The sequence below is a fragment of the Coregonus lavaretus genome (genome assembly GCF_964263955.1).
Source record: "Coregonus lavaretus genome assembly, chromosome: 19".
Taxonomy (NCBI): Eukaryota; Metazoa; Chordata; class Actinopteri; order Salmoniformes; family Salmonidae; genus Coregonus; species Coregonus lavaretus.
The window spans coordinates 35,182,390-35,206,690 of record NC_140006.1 but is presented as its reverse complement, the minus strand read 5'-3'; the positions used below and the strand labels follow the sequence as shown (position 1 = coordinate 35,206,690).

At 46.0% G+C, this 24,301-nt stretch overlaps 1 protein-coding gene across 1 annotated transcript in view; it reads right to left on the bottom strand.

Annotated features, from left to right (window-relative positions):
- Positions 1–23,652, bottom strand: part of LOC311146372 (cytosolic phospholipase A2-like) — a gene marked incomplete at both ends in the record, with an annotated part of 38,045 nt that extends 14,393 nt beyond the window's left edge. Inside the window, 11 exons of the mRNA XM_084182858.1 lie at positions 498–587; positions 965–1,102; positions 2,992–3,106; positions 17,172–17,397; positions 17,621–17,757; positions 18,034–18,178; positions 18,303–18,340; positions 18,507–18,620; positions 18,994–19,142; positions 19,341–19,425; positions 23,620–23,652. Of these exons, the coding sequence (XP_084038984.1) occupies positions 498–587; positions 965–1,102; positions 2,992–3,106; positions 17,172–17,397; positions 17,621–17,757; positions 18,034–18,178; positions 18,303–18,340; positions 18,507–18,620; positions 18,994–19,142; positions 19,341–19,425; positions 23,620–23,652 (1,270 nt within the window). The remainder of the gene's footprint in view (positions 1–497; positions 588–964; positions 1,103–2,991; positions 3,107–17,171; positions 17,398–17,620; positions 17,758–18,033; positions 18,179–18,302; positions 18,341–18,506; positions 18,621–18,993; positions 19,143–19,340; positions 19,426–23,619) is intronic.
- Positions 23,653–24,301: the final 649 nt, after the last annotated feature.

Below are 24,301 nucleotides of genomic sequence, written 5' to 3'. Positions count from 1 at the left end.
TTGATTGATTTATTGATTTCTTTTTCGCACAGAACGACAAGCTGACCAATAGAATAGGTAAACTTTTCTACTATGGGAGACAGTAGATTGACATAGGCTAGTGATTTTGCTGTTTGTTACTCATCTTGTTGGTTGAGGAAAAGTATATGTGGCAGTTATTCTAACATCTTCAATGTGCGCATCGGAATTTGGTAAGGACCCACACTGTTGCATCCTCGATTTGCATGTTCTGTTAAGATAAATTACCATAATCAAAATGTGATGTGATTTCTGTCATTCTGAGCACCGTGGGTAGACACCCTAATCAGGTTACGCACCCAATGGATATGGGTATGGTACATTTCTCAAATGTATGGTCAATTAAAATGCTGCCGGTCAAATGTCCTGCTCCACATTTTCCTAACAGAAACCCTGATGCGTATGCACGCACAGAGCATGCATTTAAAGAGACAGAGAGACAAAGGTAGGTTTTGTACGATGGTTTGTTAGTATCTTACCAAGCTCCTCTTCCATGGTGCTACCTCCAGTGGTCCCTTTGACCCCCATGACCCGGTTGAAGAGGATGGAGAAAGCACTGCCCCACACCCCTAGAAGAGATACAGTAGACAACTTTGTGTATCTAGTCAAATGCGTATCTAGTCTATGTTTGTGAGTGTGTGCTCATGTGTGTATGCCTGTATGAAAGCTCAGGTGCATATCGTACTGTGTGTAGTGTCTTAATTTGATCACCCTGTTGCAGGAAATGTAACATTTAGTGTATTTGAGGTTTAAAAAGGCTTCTGACGTTTATAATTTCCACTTGATATTTCCTTATGAAAAATGTATCAACCCCTACAAAAATGTCCATTAATTATCATCCGCATAATAAATCACATTTCCTGTTGCTGCAGGATTATTTTCCTGCTGTAGCAAACAAGCTCAAATTAAGATCCTACATCTGTACTGAATGTGCAGCCTGTCTTACCCATGAGGAAATGCAGGGGGTTCTCCTCGTACTGTCTCACCACACTGCCCATGAAGAACTTACTGCCAAACAGGCCCGGGGACATGAAGGTGCCATACTTGGCCATGCCAATCTCATACGGTGTAAACTCCACCCAGTCTGCTCGTCAAAACACACAATAGGAGAGAAATGACACATCTATTAGTAATAATGACGGTAAGTGTTCTTGTACTGTAGAATTAGCCTTGTGAAACCAGACTGACAGCTGTATAATTAGCTTCACTCCAATTACTGGTGGGACAGTGTTTTAGCTCAAATGGCTACTACTGTGTATCAAGCTCACAGAAGCCTTTCAATGGTGGAAACTAGCTGGGTTACCCCAATACAAGGTTATTATAATCATATCACATTAGGGCCCTTGCTTGCAATGGAAAGCAATTTATTATAATATCATAACTAATACCCGAACGTTGAAGCGTTCCCATCGATGGTTAACCTTACAAGAACTTTGATGAATTGATTCCCAGTAAGGCTGGGCGATATATCATGAATATCAGTATACCGGAATGGACCCACATACCGTTATTTTTGTATTTTTTTTACAATACCGTCTATAAAGGTTTTTTTATACAGTACTAAATAGATTGGATTACTTCACTGTCAGTTATGTCCACATTTAGTTGAGAATAAAACCATCATAGAATTGATTTGTTTCCACTCTAGGGTCATGCACTACTCATGAAACATATTTAGAAACTTGATTTAGAAACCGGCAAATGCCGGCATATTGTCAAAATTGAAAAAAAAAATTTGATATGACATTTTGGCCGCAACTCCCAGTCATAATACTTCAGGGCATTCTTACCATTTTCATGTCTACATCCTGTAACTAAGTGTCTGTGAACCATTGAATCTTTAAGGTGTGTCCACTCCATTTTTAGAACTAATGTCACACTGCTGTATGTCTATTTCAGTTTCCCATGATGACAGAGTCAGACAGAGATGGATCAGTGTGAGTATCTGTATTAGTGAAACTGACACCGATGGGAATGTGCAATGAATGAGTATGTTCCACACCCGCACACAAACGCGCACACAGTGTACACACCCACAGGCGCGTACGCACACACAGTACACACACACCCACGTGCATGCGCGCACAGCCACACACACGTTAGGACATGTGACATTAGCCCTGGGTAAACACTACCATACCCTGTATTCAAATGGATCATAGACTCAAACGCAAAGATGACAATAATTACATGCATGCCTGCAGTCATTCAGAAATTAACTTGGTTCATTCATTCGTTCATTTGTTTGTACTTTCATTCATGAAAAGATTTCTAAGTCACAGCTAATTTGCTTGATGCCATGATTCCAATATTGGGTGGCTAATGATACACAACAGTGCATGGTCCACACAGTTTTTGTTAGAGTTAGCTAGCTACATCCCTAGGTCAGTGTTTCCCAACCCTGGTCCTCCAGTACCCCCAACAGTACACATTTGTGTTATAGCCCTTGACAAACAGTTGAATCAGGTGTGCTTGTCTAGGGTTACAATAAACATGTATACTGTTGGGGGTACTGGAGGACCAGAGTTGGGAAAAACTGATCTAGATGGTAGCCCATCAGATAAGGAGCTGTGACAAAGTCAGATAGTACTGTTTCACTGAGTCATTTGCATATTTTCCAGGAACGTAAACTAAATTAAACAAATGTAGACATAAACAGTGTCTGTTCACATTGACATACGGTGCCATAATGGGAAGGCCATGCAGTCTACCGCTCCAAAGATGCATACTGCTTCAAAGTTGGCTGCCTATCTTTCCCTTCATTTCAAGCAGACATGTAATGAGTCCTGTAGCTGGATCTGCTCAACCGAAAATGTGTGAGGTGGACTCATCTAGGTGTTAGACCACTTTAAGAAGTGTACTTGAAAAAGATGCCTAACTTGAACATTCTTACGTCTGTTCTATCCTAGTTGTATGATGGATGCGTTTGAAAATAACCCATAGTAACACGTGGATCATAAAAATGGGTCTTACCGGCGAACATGAGTTCTGAGACGTCTGGCTTGACGTGCAGACAGGTGAAGAGAGGCATGGGGCTCTGACCCTCACTCACCGTCTTCTGCATGTGGCTCAGCTTAAAGTCCATCCTCTGGAGAGAGAGGGAGGGGGAGAGGGAGAGATTGTTCATGCACTCCCCAAAAAGTGAAGTGTATATAGTTGTGAACGCCTGTATGGATATAGTTGTGTATCCCTGTATGGATATAGTTGTGTATCCCTGTATGGATATAGTTGTGTATCCCTGTATGGATATAGTTGTGTATGCCTGTATGGATATAGTTGTGTATGCCTGTATGGATATAGTTGTGTATGCCTGTATGGATATAGTTGTGTATGCCTGTATGGATATAGTTGTGTATGCCTGTATGGATTCCTATATTCCTATACCAAATGTAAGCACCTCACTCTGACTGTGTCACCATGAGTTCCCTGTCCTAATAGAGTCATAACAGAGGTTTGTAGTAGGGCTGGACGATATATATAGAATTGATATGATTAATTCCAATGGTTGTTTTAGCGCGATGTTCCAAAAATGCCTCTATCGCAGAAATCAAGGTTTTTATTTTTTTGTTTTTATGAGCGCTTTTGTCTTTTTGGTCTTGTCTCCTTCGCTCCTTCTGTGCACTGTGCACGTTCCCACTTACACACAGACACCAAGCCCCTCCGCCTTCTGTGCACGTTCCCACTTACACACAGACACCAAGCCCCTCCTCCTTCTGTGCACGTTCCCACTTACACACAGACACCAAGCCCCTCCTCCTTCTGTGCACGTTCCCACTTACACACAGACACCAAGCCCCTCCTCCTTCTGTGCACTGTGCACGTTCCCACTCGCACACAGACACCAAGCCCCTCCTTCTGTGCACTGTGCACGTTCCCACTTACAGAATCGGTCGATTCCCCTTCTAACGGTACCCTTTTTATGTCTCAACTCCCAAAATGTTGAACAGAGCAGACCCTACTAAAACAGGATTATCAATGAACATGATTGTGGAAAAGTAATGCTCAGTTTCTGTCGAGGTCAGCCACATACCGTTGTGTGCTAGCTGTCTAGTCTTTGTTTTATAAATGTGCAATAAGCATAAAAAGAAGCATTTATATAAGGAATTGACAACTCGTTCTCATTCTAAGAATTAAGCATCTTGTTATCTAGGTAGGCCACTTGATTTCAACATCTAAACAAAGTGAACAGGCTGTTGTTCAAAGTCGGAGACAGACAGGAGGGCGTGTTCATAACAGTTCAACTGTTCTACCTTGTTAGCAAGCAAATAGATCCAAGTTGGCTAGACTTGAAATATAAAGATTAGCTGGCTACTCACTAGCATGTGGGCTTGTGCTTCAGAGAGTGTTTATGAAACCTGTGTTCATTTTCTATAATGCCTGCTACAAGAAGTTGGTCATTATTAGTGAATGTGCATTATGCATGGTTCTGGGTAAAATTGTAACAAAAAGGGCATTTTCATCGACAGACATGAAAGCCAGATCAGCGATTATTGCAAAAACGCAGGTTAGACTATTTTGGCAAAATAATTAAATAATTAGTGGGTCTTATGGTTGTGGAAGGCTTAAATTTAGCCTAGGTATAATTTTACAAGCCCTGAATTCATTACATTATTCCTGACTGTGAAATGCAGAGTATTGACTTTTAAATTGTGCAACAAAGCTTATTTAGAGAGAACATAAAAAATAAAATAAAATATATACACTACCAGTCAAAAGTTTGGACACACCTACTCATTCAAGGGATTTTCTTTATTTGTACTATTTTCTACATTGTAGAATAATAGTGAAGACATTAGAACTATTAAATAACACATATGGAATCATGTAGTAACAAAAAAAGTGTTAAACAAATCAAAATATATTTTATATTTGAGATTCTTCAAATAGCCACACTTTGCCTTGATGACAGCTTTGCACACTCTTGGCATTCTCTCAACCAGCTTCATGAGGTAGTCACCTGGAATGCATTTCAATGAACAGGTGTGCCTTCTTAAAAGTTAATGTGTGGAATTTCTTTCCTTCTTAATGTCGTTGAGCCAATCAGTTGTGATGTGACAAGATAGGGGGGTATACAGAAGATAGCCCTATTTGGTAAAAGACCAAGTCCATATTATGGCAAGAACAGCTCAAATAAGCAAAGAGAAATGACAGTCCTTACTTTAAGACATGAAGGTCAGTCAATACAGAACATTTCAACAACTTTGAAAGATTCTTCATGTCACGACTTCCTCTCTCCTGGTTCGAGCAGGCTTCGGCGTTCGTCGTCACCGACCTTCTAGCCACTGCCGCTCCTCATCTCATCATTCCATTTGTTTTGTCTTGTCTATTCCACACACCTGGTTCATATCCCCACATTAGTATGTGTATAAGTGTTCCCTCTGCCCCCTTGTCCTGGTGGGTGATTGTTTAGTGTGAGGAGAGTGTAGCTCGGTTGAGCTCCATGTATTTTGTATTGCCAGGGTATATTTTCCCGATGGATCGGGTTCTCCAGGTCGTCCAATGCCTGGTGAGGAGAGGACCCGATCTGTCGGGACCAGCTGGGCGAACGGATCCAGCCACCCACACCCCAGCACCCAGAGGGATCCATATATCCCGACCACGGGATTTCGACGGGACAGCTGCCCTCTGCCAGGGATTCCTCCTCCAACTGGAGCTCTACTATTCCAGCATCAGGCCGGCCCCATCGGAGCGGGAGAAGTTGTCCGCCCTCGTCTCCTGCCTCTCGGGGAAAGCCCTGGAGTGGGCCAACGCGGTCTGGAATGAAGGAGGAGCCGCGTTGGACAACTACGGGGAGTTCGCTCACCTCTTTCGGGCTGTCTTCGATCACCCACCCGAGGGTCGAGAGGCGGGTGAGCGGCTGGGTCCACCTGAGGCAGGAGACGAGGACCGCGCAGGACTTTGCCCTGGAGTTCTGGACTCTAGCAGCTGGGTCCGGGTGGAACGAGTGGGCCCTCATCGACCACTTCCGGTGCCATCTGCGGGAGAACGTCCGAAGGGAGTTTGCCTGCCGGGACACCATGTTGTCCTTCACGCAACTGGTGGACATGGCCATCCGCTTGGACAACCTGCTGGTGGCCAGAGGACGTCCTGGAGGGGGGCTGCCCGTTCCAACCCGGCCCGACTCGGATAACGAGCTGATGGAGCTGGGTGGAGCAGCGATCCGGGAGAGCGGAGGACGACAGCGCCAGTGTCATTCTGGTGGCACGAGAGGACATTTCACTGCACAATGTCATCAGCGTTCTTTTGGGTCTGGAGGTGGCAGGCAGGGCACTCTCACGTCACCCCAGGTATCGAACACCCAGACTCGTTCAGAGCCCTCTGCTGCGCACTGTACCCTACCCATCCACTTTCCTGATTACATTGTAGTTCCCCAGTGTAAGGTGCTGATCGATTCAGGCGCAGCTGGGAACTTTATGGACAGGTCATTTTCACACAGTCTAGGCATTTCATTGGTTCCCCTATCCATTCCACTCCCCATCAGAGCACTTGACAGTCGATCATTAGGGTCCAGGTTTGTTAGGGAGGTGACAGCACCAGTCACTATGGGTACCCACGAGACTCATCGCGAGCAAGTCACTTTTTTTATTATTGAGTCTTCTGATTTCCCTGTTGTATTAGGTATTCCTTGGTTAGCACTCCACAACCCCACCTTTTCATGACCGCTAAGGGTTCTCACGGGGTGGTCGCGATAGTGTCAGGGTAGGTGTCTCAGTGTTTCCTTGGTGCAACCACGGTGGAAAGTCCAGACAGTCCCTCCACTGTGCGCATTCCCCCCGAATACCTCGATTTGGTGCAAGCGTTTTCCAAAACGCAGGCTAACAAGTTGCCACCTCATCGGGCGGGGGATTGCAAAATAAACCTCTGGGTAGACGCTGTGCCTCCCAGGAGTCATGTGTATCCCCTGTCACAGGCTGAAACGGAGGCCATGGAGACATACGTCACCGAGTCCCTGCGCCAGGGGCTTATACGTCTCTCCACTTCGCCCGCCTCCTCAAGTTTATTTTTTGTGAAGAAAGATGGCGGTCTGCGCCTTTGCATTGATTACCGATCACTGAACAAGGAGACGATACGATTTAGTTATCCTCTCCCCCTCTTTCCTTCGGTGATCGAGTCAATGCATGGGGCGCGCTTCTTCACAAAATGTGATCTCTGGAGTGCGTACAACCTGGTGCGTGTCCAAGAGGGGGATGAGTGGAAGAAAGCATTCAGCACAATCACGGGGTATTATGAATACCTGGTGATGCCTTACGGTTTGATGAATGCTCCATCCGTCTTCCAGTCCTTTGTGAACGAGGTGTTTCGGGACATGCTTGGTCGCGGTGTAGTGGTCTACATCGCGGTGTAGTGGTCCTCTGTAGCTCAACTGGTAGAGCACGGCGCTTGTAACGCCAAGGTAGTGGGTTCGATCCCCGGGACCACCCATACACAAAAAAAATAATAATATGCATGCATGACTGTAAGTCGCTTTGGATAAAAGCGTCTGCTAAATGGCATATTATTATATTATTATTATTATTATTATTATTATTATTATTATATTATATTATTACATCGATGACGTTCTGGTGTATTCCTCTACGTGCGCCGAGCATGTGTCCCTGGTTCGCAAAGTGCTGGCCCAACTGTTGGAAAATGACCTTTATGCCAAGGCAGAAAAGTCTGTTTTTCTAACAGTCCGTCTCCTTCCTCAGATACCGCATTACCACCTCAGGTGTGGAGATGGAGGGAGATCGCATTTCAGCCGTGCGTAATTGGCCGACTCCAACCACAGTATAGGAGGTGCAGCGCTTTATTGGCTTTGCCAACTACTATCTGAGGTTTATCCGGGGCTTTGGCAAGGTCGCAGCTCCCGTAACATCTCTGTTGAAGGGTGGGCCGTCCCGGCTCCGCTGGTCTGCTGAGGCTGACAGGGCCTTCAGTAACCTGAGGGGTCTGTTCCCCTCAGCCCCGGTACTGGCCCACCCCGATCCATCACTACCGTTCGTAGTGGAGGTGGATGCGTCCGAGGTAGGGATAGGCGCGGTCCTATCTCAATGCTTGGGCACGCCACCCAAGCTCCGCCCCTGTGCCTTCTTCTCCAAGAAGCTCAGCCCGGCGGAGCAGAACTACGACGTTGGTGATCGGGAGCAGTTGGCTGTTGTCCGAGCCCTGACCGTGTGGAGGCACTGGCTCGAGGGGGCGAAACACCCTTTCCTCGTCTGGACGGACCACAGTAACCTGGAGTACATCTGGGCAGCGAGGAGGGTGTGAACCCTTGCCAGGCCAGGTTTGATTTTACTCTATCATACATCCCGGGTACGAAGAACGTGAAGGCAGACGCGCTGTCACGGCTGTACGACACAGAGGAGAGGCCCAGAGACAACACCCCCATATTCCCGGCCTCCAGCATTGTGGCGCCGGTAGTATGGGTGATGGACACGGATATAGAGCAGGCGTTACTCACAGAGCCATCTCCACCTCAGTGTCCAGATGGGCTGCAGTACGTGCCTGCTCTTGTCCGTGACCATCTGATCTACTGGGCACACACGTCCCCCTCCTCTGGTCACCCAGGTATCGGTCGTACACTGCGCTGCCTGACCGGAAAGTACTGGTTGCCTACCGTGGCTAAGGATGTGAGGGTGTATTTCTCCTCCTGCTCGGTGTGCGCCCAGAGTAAGGCACCTAGGCACCTCCCAGCGGGTAAGTTACAGCCTTTACCAGTTCCACAACGGCCATGGTCTCACCTAAGTATTGATTTCCTTACTGATCTTCCCCTCTCTCAAGGTAACACCACCATCCTGGTCGTTGCGGACCGCTTTTCCAAAGCCTGCCGCATCCTTCCTCTGCCCGGTCTCCCCACGGCCCTGCAGACTGCGGAGGCCCTGTTTACACATGTCTTCCGGCACTACGGGTACCAGAGGACATAGTGTCTGACCGGGGTCCCCAGTTTACATCCAAGGTCTGGAAGGCGTTCATGGAACGTCTGGGGGACTAGGTCAGCCTGACTGGTTTCCACCCCGAGTCTAATGAGCAGGTGAAACGGGTAAATCAGGATGTTGGTAGGTTCCTGCGGTCCTACTGCCAGGACTGGCCGGGGGAGTGGATGGTGTTCTTGCCATGAGCCGAATATGCCCAGAACTCTCTCGGTCACTCCTCCACTAACCTAACGCCATTCCAATGTGTTTTAGGTTACCAACCGGTTCTGGCACCGTGGCACCAGAGCCAGACCGAGGCTCCTGCGGTGGATGACTGGTTTCGGAGTGCGGAGGAGACGTGGAACGCTGCTCACGTCCACCTCAAATGCGCTGTGCGTCGTCAGAAGGCCAATGCTGACCGCCACCACAGTGAGGCCCCGGTCTTCGTACCGGGTGATTGTGTCTGGCTCTCAACCCGGAATCTGCCCCTCCGCCTGCCCTGCCGGAAGCTGAGCCCGCGGTTTGTGGGGCCGTTCCAAGTCCTGAGGAGGATAAACGAGGTTACCTATAGGTTATTACTCCCACATGATTATCGTATTAACCCCTCATTCCATGTGTCTCTCCTCAGGCCGGTGGTGGCAGGTCCGCTCCAGGAGTCTGAGGTGCGGGAGGTCCCTCTGCCTCCTCTGGACATTGAGGGGGCCCCTGCGTACTCCGTCCGTTCCATCCTGGATTCGAGGTGTCGGATGGGGGGCCTTCAGTACCTCGTGGAGTGGGAGGGGTATGGTCCAGAGGAGCGGTGCTGGGTCCCGGTGAGGGATATCCTCGATCCCTCCCTGTTGCAGGATTTCCACCGTCGCCATCCGGCTCGCCCTCCTGGTCGTCCCCGAGGCCGGTGTAGGCGCGCTGCTGGAGCTGCGCGTCAAGGGGGGGTACTGTTACGACTTCCTCCGAAGCTGCCTCCTCTCCTGGTTCGGGCAGGCATTCTTCGTCACCAGCCTTCTAGCCACTGCCGCTCCTCATCTCATCATTCCATTTGTTTTGTCTTGTCTATTCCACACACCTGGTTCATATCCCCTCATTAGTATGTGTATAAGTGCTCCCTCTGACCCCTTGTCCTTGTGGGTGATTGTATAGTGTGAGGAGAGTGTAGCTCAGTTGAGCTCCGTGTATTTTGTATTGCCAGGGTATATTTTCCCTGTGTGCCTGTTTGGTTCCAGTATGCCCATTTTGCGCACTGGACTGTTTGACGCAATTCTGCGTAACTCTGTATTCCTGGCACGTCTCCTCCCGTTGCTCCCCTCCTACTGAGCCACCGGTCTGAGCGCACCACCTCGGCAACACCGGAATGGAAGTCCAAAGCACCCTGATCACCTCCAGTGCACCTGCACCTCATCATCTCATCACCACCCCTATTTAGCCCTGGACTGTTCTGGATGATGTTTGTTATTTCTCTTGCTCATTGTTAAGTAAACCTTGACCTTGTTTATTCCTGCGTCTGCGTCCTGCCTCTTCGTATACTCAGTACGCGTCACAATTCCGGAATAAACTCTGTATTCTGTGATTTACCCTCCTGCGCCTGACTCCTTCAAATCACCCATCACACTTCAAGTGCAGTCGCAAAAACCATCAAGCGCTATGATGAAACTGGCTCTCATGATGTCATGAGAATTTCTATCTCTAATACTAAGCTTTGAATAATTCCCAGAGGTTGTAAGACTCTAGTTAATTAAGAATTAAACAAATTCTCCAGTCTGCAAGAGATTTTTATATTCAGAGAGCACTCTGGCGCCAAAAACACACACAGACCCTTTTATATGCGTCCACACAAAGGACTTTGCTCCGCCCACCTTTTGGCGGCCTGTGTCTTTCCACAGTATAGAATGGTTAGGTTTGACAGTTTCTAGGTTTCCTTTCTCCTGAAATGTTTGGCTCAGCAGTTTCTAACCCCCTTCTCTGTTAGTGGGTTTATTGTCTTATAACTCTAACACAGTTTACACATTTATACACTATAGGGGTGGAACACTTTAGTCATTAAAATAAACATACAAATTAATCTATCACATGAGGACCACCACAGGAATGGAAGACCCAGAGTTACCTCTGCTGCAGAGAATAAGTTCATTAGAGTTACCTGCCTCAGAAATTGCAGCCCAAATAAATGCTTCACAGAGTTCAAGTCACAGACACATCTCAACATCAACTGTTCAGAGAGGACTGTGTGAATTAGGCCTTCATGGTCGAATTGCTGCAAAGAAACCACTACTAAAGGACACCAATAATAAGAAGAGACCTGCTTGGGCCAAGAAACACGAGCAATGGACATTAGACCGGTCAAAATTTGTCCTTTGGTCTGCAGTCCAAATTTGAGATTTTTGGTTCCAACCGCTGTGTCTTTGTGAGACGCGGTGTGGGTGAACGGATGATCTCCGCATGTGTATTTCCCACAGTAAAGCATGGAGGAGGAGGTGTTATGGTGTGGGGGTGTGGGGGTGCTTTGCTGGTGACACTGTCTGTGATTTATTTAGAATTCAAGGCACACTTAACCAGCATGGCTACCACAGCATTCTGCAGCGATACGCCATCCCATCTGGTTTGGGCTTAGTGGGACTACCATTTGTTTTTCAACAGGACAATGACCCAAAACACTTCCAGGCTGTGTAAGGGCTATTTTACCAAGAAGGAGAGTGATGGAGTGCTGCATCAGAGGACCTGGCCTCCACAATCCCCCGACCCCAACCCAATTGAGATGGTTTGGGATGAGTCGGACGTCAGAGTGAAGGAAAAGAAGCCAACAAGTGCTCAGCATATGTGGGAACTCCTTCAAGACTGTTGGAAAAGCATTCCAGGTGAAGCTGGTTGAGAGAATGCCAAGAGTGTGCAAAGCTGTCATCAAGGGAAAGGGTGGCTATTTGAAGAATCTCAAATATAAAATATATTTTGATTTGTTTAACACTTTTTTGGTTACTACATGACTCCATATGTGTTATTTCATACAGTGGGGAAAAAAAGTATTTAGTCAGCCACCAATTGTGCAAGTTCTCCCACTTAAAAAGATGAGAGAGGCCTGTAATTTTCATCATAGGTACACGTCAACTATGACAGACAGAATGAGAAAAAAAATCCAGAAAATCACATTGTAGGATTTTTTATGAATTTATTTGCAAATTATGGTGGAAAATAAGTATTTGGTCAATAACAAAAGTTTCTAAATACTTTGTTATATACCCTTTGTTGGCAATGACACAGGTCAAACGTTTTCTGTAAGTCTTCACAAGGTTTTCACACACTGTTGCTGGTATTTTGGCCCATTCCTCCATGTAGATGACCTCTAGAGCAGTGATGGTTTGGGGCTGTCGCTGGGCAACACGGACTTTCAACTCCCTCCAAAGATTTTCTATGGGGTTGAGATCTGGAGACTGGCTAGGCCACTCCAGGACCTTGAAATGCTTCTTACGAAGCCATTCCTTCGTTGCCCGGGCGGTGTGTTTGGGATCATTGTCATGCTGAAAGACCCAGCCACGTTTCATCTTCAATGCCCTTGCTGATGGAAGGAGGTTTTCACTCAAAATCTCACGATACATGGCCCCATTCATTCTTTCCTTTACACGGATCAGTCATCCTGGTCCCTTTGCAGAAAAACAGCCCCAATGCATGATGTTTCCACCCCCATGCTTCACAGTAGGTATGGCGTTCTTTGGATGCAACTCAGCATTCTTTGTCCTCCAAACACGACGAGTTGAGTTTTTACCAAAAAGTTCTATTTTATTTTCATCTGACCATATGACATTCTCCCAATCCTCTTCTGGATCATCCAAATGCACTCTAGCAAACTTCAGACGGGCCTGGACATGTACTGACTTAAGCAGGGGGACACGTCTGGCACTGCAGGATATGAGTCCCTGGCGGCGTACTGTGTTACTGATGGTAGGCTTTGTTACTTTGGTCCCATCTCTCTGCAGGTCATTCACTAGGTCCCCCCGTGTGGTTCTGGGATTTTTGCTCACCGTTCTTGTGATCATTTTGACCCCACAGGGTGAGATCTTGCGTGAAGCCCCAGATCGAGGGAGATTATCAGTGGTCTTGTATGTCTTCCATTTCCTAATAATTGCTCCCACAGTTGATTTCTTCAAACCAAGCTGCTTACCTATTGCAGATTCAGTCTTCCCAGCTTGGTGCAGGTCTACAATTTAGTTTCTGGTGTCCTTTGACAGCTCTTTGGTCTTGGCCATAGTGGAGTTTGGAGTGTGACTGTTTGAGGTTGTGGACAGGTGTCTTTTATACTGATAACAAGTTCAAACAGGTGCCATTAATACAGGTAACGAGTGGAGGACAGAGGAGCCTCTTAAAGAAGAAGTTACAGGTCTGTGAGAGCCAGAAATCTTGCTTGTTTGTAGGTGACCAAATACTTATTTTCCACCATAATTTGCAAATAAATTCATTAAAAATCCTACAATGTGATTTTCTGGAAAAATAAATCTCAATTTGTCTGTCATAGTTGACGTGTACCTATGATGAAAATTACAGGCCTCTCTCATCTTTTTAAGTGGGAGAACTTGCACAATTGGTGGCTGACTAAATACTTTTTTCCCCCACTGTAGTTGTCTACACTATTATTATACAATGTAGAAAATAGTACAAATAAAGAAAATCCTTTGAATGAGTAGGTGTGTCCAAACTTTTGACTGGTACTGTATATATCGTGAATCGCCCATACATTTTAAAAACTCTAGATACAATTTTTAGGCCATATCGCCCAGCCGAAGTTCATATACATAACATTGTGGGTTTCCCTTCAGATACACTATTCCTCATTCACACACGCCACATTACGAGAGGAGTGCTACAGTACTCAGGAAATCCTTCACAGCATAGATAGTAAAGCCAGACTGTGTGTGAAGCACTCAACTGCCCACTGCACTGAGGCTAGGAAACCCAGGTATCCTGGATGGATATAGATCTCATTCCGTCAGTAGAAAATGCCTGGTTGTTCTTTAAAAGTAATTTCCTCTCAATCTTAAATAAACATGCCCCATTCAAAAAATACATAACTAAGAACAGATATAGCCCCTGGTTCTCCTCAGACTTGACTGCCCTTGACCAGCACAAAAACATCCTGTGGCGTACTGCATTAGCATCAAATAGCCCCCGCGATATGCAACTTTTCAGGGAAGTTAGGAACCAATATATACAAGCAGTTAGGAAAGCAAAGGCTAACTTTTTCAAACAGAAATTTGCATCCTGTACCACTAACTCCAAAAAGTTTTGGGACACTGTAAAGTCCATGGAGAATAAGAGCACTTCCTCCCAGCTGCCCACTGCACTGAGGCTAGGAAACACTATCACCACCGATAAATCTACAATAATCGAGAATTTCAACAAGCATTTTGCTACGGCTGGCCATGCTTTCCACCTGGCTACCACTACCCCGGCCACCAGCTCTGCACCCTCCGCTGCAACTTGCCCATGTCCCCCCCGCTTCTCCTTCACACAAATTCAGACAGCTGAGGTTCTGAAAGAGATGAAAAATCGGGACCCTTACAAATCAGCTGGGCTAGACAATCTGGACCCTTTCTTTCTAAAATTAGCAGCCGAAATTGTCACAACCCCTATTACTAGCCTGTTCAACCTCTCTTTCGTAACGTCTGAGATCCCCAGAGATTGGAAAGCTGCCACGGTCATCCCCCTCTTCAAAGGGGGTGACACTCTAGATCCAAACTGTTACAGACCTATATCCATCCTGCCCTGCCTTTCGAAAGTATTTGAAAGCCAAGTTAACAAATAGATCACCGACCATTTCGAATTCCACCGTACCTTCTCCGCTATGCAATCCGGTTTCCGAGCTGGTCATGGGTGCACCTCAGCCACGCTCAAGGTCATAAACAATATTATAACCGCGATCGATAAAAGACAGTACTGCGCAGCCGTCTTCATCGACCTGGCCAAGGCTTTCGACTCTGTCAACCACCGCATTCTTATTGGCAGACTAAATAGCCTTGGTTTCTCAAATGACTGCCTCGCCTGGTTCACCAACTACTTCTCAGATAGAGTTCAGTGTGTCATCCTCTACTGGTGACTCTAGAGGTGGATCTGAGAGTCACCAGTAGAGGATGCCTGGTTGTTCCTTAAAAGTAATTTCCTCTCAATCTTAAATAAACATGCCCCATTCAAAAAATACAGAACTAAGAACCGATATAGCCCCTGGTTCTCCTCAGACTTGACTGCCCTTGACCAGCACAAAAACATCCTGTGGCGTACTGCATTAGCATCAAATAGCCCCCGCGATATGCAACTTTTCAGGGAAGTTAGGAACCAATATACACAAGCAGTCAGGAAAGCAAAGGCTAACTTTTTCAAACAGAAATTTGCATCCTGTACCACTAACTCCAAAACGTTTTGGGACACTGTAAAGTCCATGGAGAATAAGAGCACTTCCTCCCAGCTGCCCACTGCACTGAGTGATAAGGCGGGGATTTGCCTAGCAGTGAGCTTCAACGCCATACAACACTCCTTCCGTAGCCTCCAACTGCTCTTAAACACTAGTAAAATTAAATGCATGCTCTTTAACCGAACGCTGCTTGCACCCGCCCACCCGACTAGAATCACTACTCTCGGCGGGTCTGACCTAGAGTATGTGGACAACTACAAATACCTAGGTGTCTGGTTAGACTGTAAACTCTCCTTCCAGACTCACATTAAGCATCTCCAATCAAAAGTTAGATCTAGAATCAGCATCCTATTTCACAACAAAGCCTCCTTCACTCATGCTGCCAAACATGCCCTCGTAAAACTGACTATCCTACCTATCCTTGACTTCGGCGATGTCATTTACAAAATAGCCTCCAACACTCTACTCAGCAAATTGGATGTAGTCTATCACAGTGCCATCCGTTTTGTCACCAAAGCCCCATATACTACCCATCATTGTAACCTGTACGCTCTTGTTGGCTGGCCCTCACTACATATTCTTCGCCAAACCCACTGGCTCCAGGTCATCTATAAATCACTTTTAGGCAAATCCCCGCCTTATCTTAGCTAATTGGTCATCATAGCAACACCCACCCTTAGTCTGCGCTCCAGCAGGTATATCTCACTGGTCATCCCCAAAGCCAACACCTCCTTTGGCTGCCATTCCTTCCAGTTCTCTGCTGCCAATGACTGGAACGAACTGCAAAAATCTCTGAAAAATCTCCCTCACTAACTTTAAGCATCAGTTGTCAGAGCAGCTTACCGATCACTGCACCTGTAAATAGGCATTCTGAAATTAGCCCACCCAACTACCTCATCCCCATATTGTTATTTATTTTGCTCATTTGCACCCCAGTATCTCTATTTGCACATCATCTTTTGCACATCTATCATTCCAGTGTTAATACGAAATTGTAACTATTTTGCACTATGGCCTATTTATTGCCTTACCTCCATAACTTACTACATTCGCACACTCTGTATATATATTTTCTGTTGTATTTTTGACTTTATGTTTTGTTTACCCCATATGTAACTCTGTGTTGTTGTTTTTATCGCACTGCTTTGCTTTATCTTGGCCAGGTCGCAGTTGTAAATGAGAACTTGTTCTCAACTGGCTTACCTGGTTAAATAAAGGCGGGGGGGGGGAAAAAGTATATATATATATTATACTCTCGAGTGGCGCAGTGGTCTAAGGCGCTGCATCGCAGTGCTAGCTATGCCACTAGAGATCCTGGTTCGAATCCAGGCTCTGTCATAGCCGGCCCTGACCGGGAGTCCCATGGGGCGGTGCACAATTGGCCCGGCGTCGTCCAGGGTAGGGGAGGGAATGGCCGGCAGGGATGTAGCTCAGTTGGTAGAGCATGGCGTTTGCAACGCCAGGGTTGTGGGTTCGATTCCCAGTATGAAAAATTTAAAAATAATGTATGCACTCACTAACTGTAAGTCGCTCTGGATAAGAGCGTCTGCTAAATGACTAAAATGTAAATGTAATATATATATATATATATATATATATACAAGCTAACAAGGAACAATAGGAGCTAGACAATGGCCAAGTGCTATCCCTAAATGCAACCGTCTGTCAGCGGTGCTGGATCATCTTCTGTGACAAAGTCACAGCAAACACAGATGTAGTTGACTGATAATAAAGGCAGGTTAGGGCCTCAGTCAAAGGAACACAATGGCTGGCATTGAAGACGGTCGTCTGTATTACATAAGCAAGCATAGGGCCACTAATATCATGACTTTGTTAATATCACATTTGCTGATATCACACCCATATCTCACCCCGGGCATGAGCGTCTCCCCGATGAGCATGCCGAAGATGTCGGTGAAGGTGACGGGCTGCCCGGCGGCCTTCTTTCTCCACAGGGCCTTGATGTAGCGCTTGATGTTCTGGGGCAGCAGCAGCCTCAGTGGGTTACTGCTCACACACCTCATCAGCTCCTTGTTGATCTCCCCAGGACCCTTACCCTTAGGGAACTCCGGGTGGGAGTACAGCATAGACATGTACCTGGTGGGGAGAGAGGGAGGGCGGGGGAGAGAGAGAGACAGAGACAGACAGAGACAGACAGAGAGAAAGGAACAAGAGGGACACAATCACTTTCTGTGTATAATAATGTAATTATTTGGTCAGTACTAGCATAGGAATGGTGTCACAGTTATAAACAGTTGAAGTATGTTGCTCTCCAGTGATCTTATCAGAAAAGTGGAATGAAAGCAGTGTTCCTACTAACCAGGTAGATCCAGAAAGTCCAGCCACGTAGGTAGCACAGTCCAGAACTCCAGACTCATACAGAGCCTTCATCACTCCAGAGAAACACACCATGGCTCGGAACCCTCCCCCTGACCCCACGATGGCGATTGTAGGGACCTGAATAGACACACACGTATACACAGGCACACATGCATGCATGCACACACACACACACACACACACGCACGCACGGGCACACATTTGCACACAAACATACAAAAAATGACAAGGCACATGTTAGAGATCACTACTGTCATTGTGAATCATCTTAGCTGATTTTGTCTGTATATCTCCCTTTTGAACCAGCAATAAAACTCCATTCTATATTGGACACTTGAGATACACCGAAAAATGCATAGAAGGCCTCAGTTTCTACTATGTTTATGGTCGTACCTCTCTTAATGAGGTGGGGAGGTGTCGTCCTTTCTCCATGTTGAGGAGTTTCTTGATGCCCAGCATCACCCGGTCTCTGCGTGTCTGTCTGAACAGCTTCTCCTGGTCACACAGGGCCATGCTGAACCTCAGATCTGTGGATGAACTGGAGGAGATGCGCAAGAGAAACGGACATGTCAGTAAGCTTTAGATGAAATCTCCACAAAGAGAATGACATCAGTGCTCCCTGCTAAAAATGAATTGAAGCACCCATTGTCAGTTATACATACCACACCACTAATGACATCTCCAAGTACACCTTGGTTAACTGGGAAAACAAGATGGAGGAAGTTTGAGGTGAGATTTACAAGGACTGGGGTTTTAGACAGGGTTTAGTGCTGTGACGCAGTATGTATTTGATGGAGGCTATGTGGACAACATCAACTGACCAGTGCTTCCTGTGCAATCTGTAAAATCGAATAAGACTGACCTACCTTGCCGATGAGGAAGGGAACCACTTCTGGTTGTCCCACTTTGAGTTTAGCGATGGAGAACGAGGCCGTTCCCAGGGTCTCATCCATGACATAGTTAGCATCCATCAATGTCAACTGAAATAGCAAATTCACAAACCATGAAATACAAAAAATTATATTTATCTTGATAGATGGTCCCCAACATAGGGTTTCTTGAAAGCAAAAGTATTGATGCCTACTTAAAAATAACTGAAATTACTATCTTATTGCTAAGACAGAATGCATCATGCTTGATGGTGTCTAGCCATAGCTTGCTGCGTTATGTATTGTAATGTAGTGTTATGTAGTGTAATGCAGTGTTATGTAGTGTAATGTAGTGTAATGTAGTGCAATGTAGTGTTAGGTAGTGTAATGTAGTGTTATGTATTGTTATGTAGTGTTATGTAGTGTAATGTAGTGTTATGTAGTGTAATGTAGCTCAGTTCAAAGTGTAGTGCAATGTGTTAACCTCTAGAGTATTTTCCTGATTGGGGTCCAGTATGAACTCAAAGGTCTCGTTCCATATGGGGTTTACGTCATTGTCAATGTGCCGCGTCCGTTTTCTTGACTCGGGAGTCGTTGGGATGAACAACTCCACGTAGGGGTCTGGAGTGTCCACTGCTCTTAGAAATACAGACAGAACGACACAGACAGACAGACAGTGTGATTAAACATGAGAAAAACCACAGGCACTGAAAAAGCAACACCACTTCTATGTGCATCACCTCATCTCTCTCAAACATACGTACACACACACACACAACAATACTGTAATGTGGACACAGTGAGTTAACTTGGACAGATGGAGGAACTCACAAAAGTCTCCCAGGGTAGAACCCTTGGTCACCTTCTCAGCTCGTACCACAGTCACTTTGAACTTATGGGTATACTGGTGTTCCACCTGCAGAAGCAATACAACAGAGTGGAAATCCCATTATAAACTTGAGGAATGGAGACTTTACAGTAAGGGCTGTAAACTGTCATTCTGTTTTCCAGGTGGTAGGCATCCATGCAAATGACTGGACAAAATATATCCAACAACAACCTGAAGTCTTAGTACAGTCAGTAACACTGTGTGTATGCATGTCAAATTAAATCAAATGTTATTTGTCACATACACGTGTTTAGCAGATGTCATAGCGGGTGTAGCGAAATGCTTGTGCTTCTAGCTCCGACAGTGCAGTAATATCTAACAAGTAATATCTAACAATTTCACAACATATACCCAATACACACAAAACTAGTAAGGAATGGAATTTAAGAAAATATACATACAGTGAGGGAAAAAAGTATTTGATCCCCTGATGATTTTGTACGTTTGCCCACTGACAAAGAAATGATCAGTCTATAATTTTAATGGTAGGTTTTTTTGAACAGTGAGAGACAGAATAACAACAAAAGAATCCAGAAAAACGCATGTCAAAAATGTTATAAATTGATTAGCATTTTAATGAGGGAAATAAGTATTTGACCCCCTCTCAATCAGAAAGATTTCTGGCTCCCAGGTGTCTTTTATACAGGTAATGAGCTGAGATTAGGAGCACACTCTTAAAGGGAGTGCTCCTAATCTCAGCTTGTTACCTGTATAAAAGACACCTGTCCAAGAAGCAATCAATCAATCAGATTCCAAACTTTCCACCATGGCCAAGACCAAAGAGCTCTCCAAGGATGTCAGGGACAAGATTGTAGACCTACACAAGGCTGGAATGGACTACAAGACCATCGCCAAGCAGCTTGGTGAGAAGGTGACAACAGTTGGTGCGATTATTCGCGAATGGAAGAAACACAAAAGAACTGTCAATCTCCCTCGGCCTGGGGCTCCATGCAAGATCTCACCTCGTGGAGTTTTATTGATCATGAGAACGGTGAGGAACCAGCCCAGAACTACACGGGAGGATCTTGTCAATGATCTCAAGGCAGCTGGGACCATAGTCACCAAGAAAACAATTGGTAACACACTACGCCGTGAAGGACTGAAATCCTGCAGCGACCGCAAGGTCCCCCTGCTCAAGAAAGCACATATACATGCCCGTCTGAAGTTTGCCAATGAACATCTGAATGATTCAGAGGAGAACTGGGTGAAAGTGTTGCGGTCAGATGAGACGAAAATAGAGCTCTTTGGCATCAACTCAACTCGCCGTGTTTGGAGGAGGAGGAGGAGGAATGCTGCCTATGACCCCAAGAACACCATCCCCACCATCAAACATGGAGGTGGAAACATTATGCTTTGGGGGTGTTTTTCTGCTAAGGGGACAGGACAACTTCACCGCATCAAAGGGACGATGGACGGGGCCATGTACCGTCAAATCTTGGGTGAGAACCTCCTTCCCTCAGCCAGGGCATTGAAAATGAGTCGTGGATGGGTGTTCCAGCATGACAATGACCCAAAACACACGGCCAAGGCAACAAAGGAGTGGCTCAAGAAGAAGCACATTAAGGTCCTGGAATGGCCTAGCCAGTCTCCAGACCTTAATCCCATAGAAAATCTGTGGAGGGAGCTGAAGGTTTGAGTTGCCAAACGTCAGCCTCGAAACCTTAATGACTTGGAGAAGATCTGCAAAGAGGAGTGGAACAAAATCCCTCCTGAGATGTGTGCAAACCTGGTGGCCAACTACAATAACGTCTGACCTCTGTGATTGCCAACAAGGGTTTTGCCACCAAGTACTAAGTCATGTTTTGCAGAGGGGTCAAATACTTATTTCCCTCATTAAAATGCAAATCAATTCATAACATTTTTGACATGCGTTTTTCTGGATTATTTTGTTGTTATTCTGTCTCTCACTGTTCAAACAAACCTACCATTAAAATTATAGACTGATCATGTCTTTGTCAGTGGGCAAACGTACAAAATCAGCAGGGGATCAAATACTTTTTTCCCTCACTGTATATGGACAAGCAATGACAATGACAGAGCGGCATGGACTAAGATACAGTAGAATATTATAGAATAGAATGCAGTATATACATATGAGATGAGTAGTGCAAGATATGTAAACATTATTAAAGTGACTGTAAACATTATTAAAGTGATTAGTGTTCCATTTCATAAAGTAGCCAGTGATTTCAATAGGCAGCAGCAGCCTCTAATGTGCTAGTGATGGCTATTTAACAGTCTGATGGCCTTGAGATAGAAGCTGTTTTTCATTCTCTCGGTCCCAGCTTTGATGCACCTGTACTGACCTCGCCTTCTGGATGATAGCGGGGTGAACAGGCAGTGGCTCGGGTGGTTGATATCCTTGATGATCTTTTTGGCCTTCCTGTGACATCGGGTGCTGTATGTGTCTTGGAGGGCGAGTAGTTTGCCCCCGATAATGCGTTTGGCAGACCACACCATCCTCTAGAGAGCCCTGCGGTTGCGGGCGGTGCAGTTGCCATACCAGGCGGTGATACAGCCCAACAGGATGCTCTCAATTGTGCATCTGTAAAAGTTTGTGAGTGTTTTAGGTGCCAAGCCGAATTTCTTCAGCCCCCTGAGGTTGAAGAGGCTCTGTTGCGCCTTCTTCACCACACTGTCTGCGTGGGTGTACCATTTCAGTTTGTCGGTGATGTGTACGCCAAGGAACTTGAAGCTTTCCACCTTCTCCACTGCGTTCCCGCCGATGTGGATAGTGGGGTGCACCCTCTGCTGTTTCCTGAAGTCCACGATCATCTCCTTTGTTTTGTTGACGTTGAGTGAGAGGTTATTTTCCTGGCACCACACTCCCAGAGCCCTCACCTCCTCCCTGTAGGCGGTCTCGTTATTGTTGGTAATCAAGCCTACTACTGTCGTGTCGTCTGCAAACTTGATGATTGAGTTGGAGGCGTGCTTGGCCACACAGTCATGGGTGAACAGGGAGTACAGGTGGGGCCCCAGTGTTGAGGATCAGCGAAGTGGAGATGTTGTTTCCTACCTTCACCACCTAGGGGCGGCCCGTCAGGAAGTCCAGGACCCAGTTGCACAGGGCGGGATTCAGACCCAGGGCCTCGAGCTTGATGATGAGCTTGGAGGGTACTATGGTGTTGAATGCTGAGCTATAGTCAATGAACACCATTCTTACATAGGTATTCCTCTTGTCCAGATGGGATAGGGCAGTGGGTAGTGTGGTTGGCGATTGCATCGTCTGTGGATCTATTGGGGCGGTAAGCAAATTGAAGTGGGTCTAGGGTGACAGGTAAGGTAGAGGTGATATGATCCTTGACTAGTCTCTCAAAGCACTTCATGATGACAGAGTGGAGTGCTACAGGGCGATAGTCATTTAGTTCAGTTACCTTTGCTTTCTTGGGTACAGGAACAATAGTGGCCATCTTGAAGCATGTGGGAACAGCAGACTGGGAAAGGGAGAGATTGAATATGTCCATAAACACACCAGCCAGCTGGTCTGCGCATGCTCTGAGGACGCGGCTAGGGATGCCGTCTGGGCCGGCAGCCTTGCGGGGGTTAACATGCCTAAATGTAATCACGTCGGCCACAGAGAAGGAGAGGCCACAGTCCTTGGTATTGGGCCTCGTCAGTGGCACTGTGTTATCCTCAAAGCGGGCGAAGAAGGAGTTTAGCTTGTCTGTCAGCGACGTGTCTGGTTTTCCTTTTGTAGTCCGTGATTGTCTGTAGACCCTGCCACATACGTCTCGTATCTGAGCCGTTGAATTGCGACTCCACTTTGTCTCTATACTGATGTTTTGCCAGTTGAATTGCCTTGCGGAGTGAGTAGCTACACTGTTTGTATTCTGCCATATTCCCAGTCACCTTGCCATGGTTTCAGATTGGTGCGAATGCTGCCATCTATCCACGGTTTCTGGTTAAGGTAGGTTTTAATAGTCACAGTGGGCACATCACCTATACACTTCCTGATAAACTCAGTCACCGTTTCAGTGTATTCATCTAAACTATTTTCGGAAGCTACCCGGAACATATCCCAGTCCGCGTGATGAAAACAATCTTGAAGCGATTCCGATTGGTCAGACCAATATGTGTGTGTGTGTGTGTGTGTGTGTACATGTCTTCATCTATCTCTTTGCTTAGCTGTGTGTGACTCCTTGATAACAGGACATACAAAATGTCAAATGATTTGTCTGTCTATTATGTCCTGACCATGACAACATGATGATGTTTACTCACCACAATGTACTGACAGGGATCTATAGAAGACATCTTTCAGGAGCCAATCACGGTACTTTGAGGGAATCAGGTGTCCAGTGAACCTTTAGATTTGGAAGACCCCTCTGAATAACATTGGATAGGAAACACATTTTACTAACACAGGATACTGACACAACATCAATGTTCAGGAGAATAAATTATTAAGATTAAGATCACTTTATTGGTCAATTGCACACAAGGTCCAACCAAAATTTGACTTCCGCTTTTAACACAACCCCTCCGAAAGACACACATACGTGTTTTTGGAGAGGTGTGGGGGGCTGCCACACTGGGCGCCCGGGGAACTGTTGTTTTGGGGGGGACTTTTCCCGTCTGACCTGGGATTTGAATTAGCAACCCTCCGGTTGCTGACTCGCCACTCTAACTGGTAGGCTACCTGAACATGAAATCATACTGACCTCCAGGACATGTTTCAGTTTACACCTGCAAACATTACAGTAGTGCTTTTGTACAATATGTAAGTTCTTGTCATGATAAAGAAACTTTGAATCCATATTTGATTTGGGTCAAGAAAAACTAGGTTATAGCAATGCAATTAGTTTATTTGAACTGACTGATACATTTTCCACGTTCTCTCCATTCTCTCACAGTCTGCCCAGTTCTCAGTTAGATTTGGAGATATGCAACACTGTGTTCAGCA